Source organism: Citrus sinensis, chromosome 8, assembly GCF_022201045.2.
Source record: "Citrus sinensis cultivar Valencia sweet orange chromosome 8, DVS_A1.0, whole genome shotgun sequence".
NCBI classification, from domain to species: Eukaryota; Viridiplantae; Streptophyta; class Magnoliopsida; order Sapindales; family Rutaceae; genus Citrus; species Citrus sinensis.
In genome coordinates this window covers 7,581,851-7,589,600 of record NC_068563.1, presented here as the reverse complement: position 1 = coordinate 7,589,600, position 7,750 = coordinate 7,581,851, and the positions used below count along the sequence as shown (strand labels likewise).

General features: G+C 34.7%; 1 protein-coding gene and 1 pseudogene across 1 annotated transcript; both read left to right on the top strand.

Annotated features, from left to right (window-relative positions):
- Positions 1–2,519: 2,519 nt before the first annotated feature.
- LOC107174957 (auxin-induced protein 15A-like) lies at positions 2,520–3,253 on the top strand (annotated as a pseudogene).
- Positions 3,254–4,764: 1,511 nt separating this feature from the next.
- LOC127899451 (auxin-induced protein X15-like) lies at positions 4,765–5,489 on the top strand. Its single transcript, XM_052433020.1, has one exon. It carries the CDS (start codon positions 4,989–4,991, stop codon positions 5,265–5,267), a length of 279 nt encoding a protein of 92 aa, XP_052288980.1. The 5' UTR covers positions 4,765–4,988; the 3' UTR covers positions 5,268–5,489.
- The last annotated feature ends 2,261 nt before the right edge of the window (positions 5,490–7,750 follow it).

Here is a 7,750-nt window from a genome sequence, read left to right as displayed (position 1 = left end):
TTCACTTAAAGAGGCAATTGACAAGCTATTTTCCAAACATAGATTGAGTATGTCTAGGTTGCTTGGACAAGGATATGATGGAGCTAGTAAAATATATGGTGTGTTCGATGGTCTTAAAGTATTGATTTTAGAGGACAACAAATGTGCTTATTTTATTCATTGTTTTGCACATCAACTTCACTTGACTCTTATTTCTATAGCAAAAAAGCATGAAGAAGTTAATTCTCTTTTCAATTTAGTTATAATGTTAGTCAATGTTGTTGGTGCTTCAGCAAAATGTCGTGATATTCTTCAAGAGAAACATGCTCAACTTGTTATTAAAGTATTTGATGATGGTGAACTTTCAAGTGGACAAGGTTTAAATCAAGAGGTTACTTTAAAGCGATCTGCTGATACACGTTGGGCTCACATTATGGTACATTATTGAGCATAATCACCATGTTTCCATCTATTATTGATGTGCTTGAGCTAATTTCAAATGAGGGAAATTATGAACAAAGATTTCAAGCTACAATGTTATTGAAGTGCATGCAATCATTTGAATTTGTGTTTAGCTTGTTGTTAATGAAAAAAAAAATACTTAGATTTGCACATGAGTTATCACAAGCATTATAAAAAAGGATCAAGACATTGTGAATGCTATGAAAATAATTGAAATGTATACGAGAAACTTGCAAAAAAAAAAAAGAGAGAGAGAGAGAGAATAGATGGGAATCTTTACTTGGTGAAACTTCTTTTGATTGTGTGAAGCATGATATTAATGTTCCTAATATGGATCATTTGTTTTGAACTCAAGGGAGATCACAAAGTAAGGCTCAAAAGATAAAAAATTTGCATCGTTTTCGTGTTGAATTATGTTATGCAATTTTGGACATGCAACTTCAAGAATTAAGCAATCGTTTCAATGAGACAAATATTGAGTTGCTTCTTTGTGTGGCATGTCTATGCCTTAATGACTCATTTGCAACTTTTGATAAACAGAAACTACTTCGGCTTGCTGAGTTCTATCCAAATATTTTTCTCCAGTTAATCTTGTGGCACTTGAAACTCAACTTGATGTTTACATTATGGATGTGGGTTCTGAGAACAAATTTTCAGGATTGAAAAGGATTGGTGAGCTAGCAAGAAAATTGGTTGAGACTAAGAAAGATAAATTATATTCATTAGTTTATTTATTGGTGACATTATTATTGATTTTACCAGTTGCTACAACTACAATAGAAAGTGCATTTTCAGTAATGAATTTTGTGAAAAATCATCTGGGAAATCGGATGGGAGATCAATGGTTTAATGATAGTCTTGTTGTATATATAGAAAAATATATATTTTGTAGTCTTGACAATGATGTTATTCTTCAACGTTTTCAACATATGAAACCTTGTTAAGGACAATTATAAGTGTATTGAATTAAATATTTTGACGACTTTTTATTTTGATATATGTATTTGTTGATTTTTTTCTTAAATTAAATTACTATTTGAACTTAACCCTGCTAAAAATAATTCCTAGCACCGCCACTGATTATAGCAATCTTAAAATATATAATTCAAAAAAGTTTGTTGAAACTTTTAACTTGGAAATTTATTCTTATTCATTTGGTCTACTGCAGATCCCCCACAGTAATTTACCTAGCTAACTATGTCACTATTGTTCATATAAATTAATGATTCAATTAAGGGCTCTTTTTAAACCATGTGAAAAATCATTAACAAGTACTAGAGGAAGACAAGAAAAATGAACCGTGTGACAATTCAGTATTAGTTAATCTACTAGCTAGGCAAATACCTATTCATTTGGGTTAACAGAAGATCATTTGCAGGTATAAATTTGGAACATTTTTTCTGAGTGATCCAGCTGGTGGGCCCCCAAAAATGGTTATTTATCACTCAAAATAGATATTGGAGGGAGAGCGGTCACTGTAATAGTGGCATGTTGCGTAATCAGGCAGGCGGTGATTGAACCCACAAAGTAGGGCATGCTTGAATGCTTCAGCTGAACTTTACGCGGCCTTGCCTGGCAAATTAATCCATTATAGTGTGTGAAGTTTTTAGATTCCAGTGGGTTTTCAGATGTATGTAATTAATTTGGTTATATATAGCTCGTTTGTAGCCTGGTACATTAGGGTACTAGTTGATATTGGTGAGGACTGAGAGTAGGGCATAGTTCGAGTGAGCTTCCAGGTGGCTTGTCTCGCAAATTGATGCCATACAGAATCAGATAGGTCCGATTTGCTTTAAAGGCAGCCTGAATGACTAGTAATGTGCATGTGAAGGAAAAGTTCAATGTCACAAGCATGTCCAAATGCAAGCCATTAGCTAGCTGGCACTATGCTTAAATTGAAAAGGTACTCAACTCTCAAAAGATTTATGATTTACAAGTGGTCCTAATTATATTATTTGTTTTTGCAAATGTAATAGGGCATGATGTTTGCTTTTTGATAAATTTTGCTTGAAAATCTGATAATGAGCTGGAAGACAAAACCATGTGCTCCCTCACGAACTAATGTCTCTGCATCCAAAATGCCTCTTCACACACCCTCCAGATACCAGAAGAGTTCTCGTAGACCATTCAATGCATTCATCTATATATACATATGATTGGGTTTTTAAGCAACCCAAGTCACAACTTAACATCTCAAGTACTAAAAGTTACCTTCATTTTCAATTTCTTTGAAATCCATTTCTAGTTTTATCAAATCAACTCATGGGTTTCCGTTTCCCTGGTGTTATTCATGCTAAGAAAATTCTTCGAAAGTATCCTTATAATAGACCCCAATCGGCTACAATAACTGCAGAAGTCCCTAAAGGCTATCTTGCAGTTTATGTAGGAGAAAACGAGATGAAGAGATTCATGATTCCTGTATCATACTTGATCCAGTCCTCATTCCAAGACTTGTTGAGTCAAAGCTGAAGAAGAATTTGGATTTGATCATCCAATGGGTGGTCTCACAATTCCCTGCAACGAAGATATCTTCATAGATCTCATTTCCCGGTTAAAAAAGCAATGAGAATTAAAGGATACTGACATTGATCCTTGAATACAATTTTTTAGAGTAGGCATATGCCTATATCCTGAACATTGTTTTTTTTTTTTTCCCTGTGGTGTTATTATTACTTTTTCTTCCTTGAAAAGGGGAAATGTACTTGCAGTAGGATAGAAAATGGATACTGTTTCCTTTTATGTCATATTCTTGGAAATCAGTTGAACGAAAACTGTCTCTTTAAAAGCAATTGAGTTTTTGTTTTCCTTACCAGTATTAGTGTTTATTTTAATTCCTCACCACACTCATCACGTATTAGACGATTTAGCTTCCAGCAAACCCTTTCTGTATGATTGGATCCAGAAGAAGCACAACTCAACTCCATATTCTCATATACAAAATATCCTTCAACTTTTGGTCGATGATGATGAAATACATTTTCTGTTTTGTGCTTCTGCTTTAATTTATAGCGTCAGTGCACAAGTACATGAATTTTGTCACAAAGAAATTACATCAAAATCTGCAAAAGTGTCGAAGTGTCAGCATCCTGTATAAGAACATCCTCCACTGGACCAAGTGCATGTAATCAGTTTGCAGCATCTCTAGTAACTTTCCACAAAGGTCACCGAAAGTTGTTAAACATAATCCCAAATTTTCCACTGCAAAGATACATTTGTTTCATTCAATTAGTAGGATCTTAGCTATAGAACTTTGCTAGTTTCATGCAGGTTTAGCTGCAGTATGGCTCAGTAAGGAATGCTTCAAATGTATTTCACAGACTCTCCCAGCTTGCTTGTGGTTGCATTAATGAAGCATGAGGTAGAAAGTTTCTCTACAGCTGTAAAAGAAATTTGGCAAATTGCCTAGTGGTGATGACACAAGGAATGACATGTCTCTGTTTTCTTATTCACTTTTAAAAAACGTGGGGTATTCATTTAAATTATAAGCTGTAATGCAATAATGACCTAATTAACTTTGTTTAAGATACTCAACCTAATATTTTGCTATTTCAAAAGGTTGAATGAGACTAACTGTTTTTCAAGAATAACGGCGAAATCTTTTCAATAATAGAGTGTTTACTGAAAAAAGAGAAAACAAGTCATTAAAGCTCAGATGAGCTGAAACAAGCGCAACCAATTTGAACTAGACATATACTAACCTATATACTAATCTAACTTATCTAGATGAGGAGATATATACTATTTTGTTCCTTTTTAGGAACCACAATATAATATCAAAATAGTTATTGGCATGCACTGGGAATGCTGTGAGTCAAACACAGTAAGTTATCAGCAACAGACTTTGTTTCTAATAACATAGTTGACAAGAAAATTCCCGAAAAGTTGAGCATTGAGCAGCGTGATTATCCACATATTGTCAATTAATTAGCTAGAATACTGCAAATGGTCAATGAAATGAATTTTTTTTTTGTGTGTGTAAATTTGTCCAAGCCTTGGCTAGTTCTGATAGGTTTCTTTGTTGCTTCCAATGGACATATCATTTCATTAAATGCAGTCCAAGTTCAGGAAACACTATCCTATGAGCTGATTAATTGCTTGACTTTTCCGGTCCTGGCAGCACCAAATGTCTAACTACCAGAAGCCTTGTTCAAAGTTTTCCACATATGACTGCGTCAAAAGATTTTAGCAAATGATCCGAAGTTGTGACCGACAGGCCACGAAACAACGATAATATCTAATATGAAATCATTGTCATCACTTATTTCACTTGTTGGTAGGCCACAATGAGTTTCAATCAAATCTCAGTACAAACCCTGCTCAAACCTTATCATTGGTTGGGAAGCAGAAACATGTGATCTTTGCAGCATATGCCCTTTGTTTGACCCCATTTTCATTATATTGTAGGCCGTTTGCAGAAAATTTTCTCTATTTATATACAGGTTCAATAGATAGCAACTCACAAGGTTCTACTGCTTTCCTACGTCTTTCATATCAATACTACTCTGCAAAACATTTTCATCCTTTTCATCACTTAGAAATATAGACTTATGGCTATCCGATTTCCCAAGATTGTTAATGCCAAACAGGCTCTAAGGCGTGCTTTTATGGCTTCTGAGGCCGCAACTGTACCCAAGGGACACTTCGCTGTCTATATTGGAGAATTTGAAAAGAAAAGATTTGTGGTTCCCATTTCACACTTGAAGCATCCTTCATTTCAGAATTTGCTAAGTCAGGCTGGAGAAGAGTTCGGGTTTGATCATCCTATGGGGGTACTCACAATCCCATGCAGCGAACAAGTATTTTTTGATCTCACTTGCAGTTTGTAGGCCTCAGGAAACATCATTCAGAAGATCTGGAAATAGCTAACCTGGATGTTACTAACAATTCTGCTCCGTTGCCTCGATTACAAATTTTTTGTAGTATAGGTTTTCATTGTGATCGTTTGCTTCAATCCATGTAAACTTAGTCGTATTTGTATTCAATATGATTCTTTCTCAACAACATTTCTTTTAAGCATCTCTTTCTTGCCAATTCTGTTCTGTTTCTATGTTTCCTTGAACAAATTGCTTGTCAAATTTTTCTGCACGGTTCATTTTCTTCCAACGAATTTAACTCATAATCTATGAAAGTGTTGAATTTTTCTTGTACCTGAGACATTAAATTCAACTTCCATTATGTCTCACTTTCCCATCGTAGCACTCAGAAACCATGTTCAGATCTATTAACCTGAAATTTTGAATTCTGCCAATCGTTGTTCTGAGCTCATTCATCACTTGAACAATTCACCTACTTAATCATGTCACTTTCTTTTTGGAAAAGGATAGACCATTTAATGATGGGTCTAATTAGTAAAACCATGACTTCTACTTAAAAGTTGCGCTAGCTGAACCTGGAAAACACTGTTATTTGAACAGTAGTAAGATAGCAAGAAGACAAAAATACGGATACTCTTCATACACAGCAAAACTGTAGCATACAAAACCACAGCATTATTTATGCTACAGTGTTGCTTTTTGGAAAAGGATTGACCATTTAATGATGGATTTAATTAGTAATACCATGACTTGTACTTGGAAGTTGAGTTAGCTGAACTTGGAAAATGCAATATTTTAAATAAGATCACTGGTATTTGAACAGTAGTAAAATAGCAGGAAGACAAAAATATGGATGCTATTCATACACAGTAACAACGTAGCATACCAAACAACAGTATTATTTACGTTGTCTTGCTGACGTTCAAATAGCATTTTCCTTTTAAGTAATGGGGCCCTGAAGATGATCAAGCATCTTTAACGATAGACATCGTGGACGATAATGATGCATTTAGGCGACATTAATGGCCTTAAGAGGGTAAGAACTAAGAAGTAGGGATGTTTCATTTGTATTTCATGGGCTTGTCTATGTAAGTTGATCACTTTGATCCATTTAACAGAAGGCAGAATGTTTATTTCCAGGATATACGGTAGCTGCTTTGCACTGGCACCTTTACCATGCTAGCTCTGTCAAAACTACCAGTATTATCTGTTTCGTATTTCTTTTCTTCTGACATAAGAAAAAATAAATAAACAAGATATAAACTTGCATATACAGGAAGGTAAGGCCTAAAATAAGCCAAGAATATCCCAAATTCGAGAAGTTACACAGTACTGTGATAAAGCAATCAAGCATTTTTTTTTCCTTTTTTTATTTTCTTTTTCAAATTCAAGTGGTTCATCTGTCTTTTAAGAAAGGGTCTGACGCTGATCACAATAATTCAATTGTCATTGAGTCACTATTGCAGATGACGACTAGAAAGACAAGCCATGTGATAATCACGAATTGATAATGTACTAGGAAAGTATTGGCTTGGTCCACTTAGGTAACATCTAATAGCTGGAGATCATTTAGCCAGTAAAAATTTGGAGGCACCCTCAAACTGGTCACTCATAAATCAAACCGGATAACCTGGGGATTCTTTAAGTGAGTTTCATATCTGGCAGGTTGATGCATTATGTTATAACAGGTGTGGGACCTGTATATAAATTTGATGCTGCTCATTTCAAAGTTTATTTCACTTTCTTGCCAACACTGTGAAATGAGTTAGGGTTGAAATACAGTCAACTTTAACTCTGGATATGATTGCTAGTGCTTAGCAAGGTTTCAGGACCCATCATCGATATTCTTTTATGCATGTGTTCTAATAGATGCTAATCTCATCAACAAATTGTCCATGTGACATGTTTTCTTAACATTGTGAGGGAGTAGTTCAATGGCCCAAGCATGTCTTAGTAGTTGCAATGAGACTTGGTATGCTTAAAATGACAGGTTACTCAGCTATCCAATTCTATCTCTGCAGGCAATTTGATTAATCCTAAGTTTAGACTTCGATAATGAGTTGGAAGACAAAACCATGTAATCCCTCGTTGGCTATTGTCTCTCCACCATTCGCATTGTGGACCAGAAAGTTTCCTAGGGACTGTTCCATCTATATATACACAAAGCATTGAGAGTTTACAAGCAGCAGAAGTCTTAATCCTTCAGTCTCAAGTATCAATTGAAAATCCCCTTGAGGCCTAATTTCTTTTTGAGTTTCATTTCTAGTTTTATCTAAGTCTAAACAAAAGAGTAATGATACAGCCACAAACTCTTGTACAAACTTATTTTGTATAAACTGATGTGGCATGATAAGATTGGTTGAATTAAATATCACCTGGCCCACATGATTTGTTTTATTAATTTATATTTTCATTCAACCAATGAATTAATATCATGTCAGTTTGTACAAAATAAGTTTGTATAAGAGTTTTTGGCTGTATCATTACTCCTAAAC

Coding starts and splice junctions, on each gene's coding strand:
- LOC127899451 (XM_052433020.1), top strand. CDS start 4,989: ATGGCTATCCGATTTCCCAAGATTGTTAATGCCAAACAGGCTCTAAGG.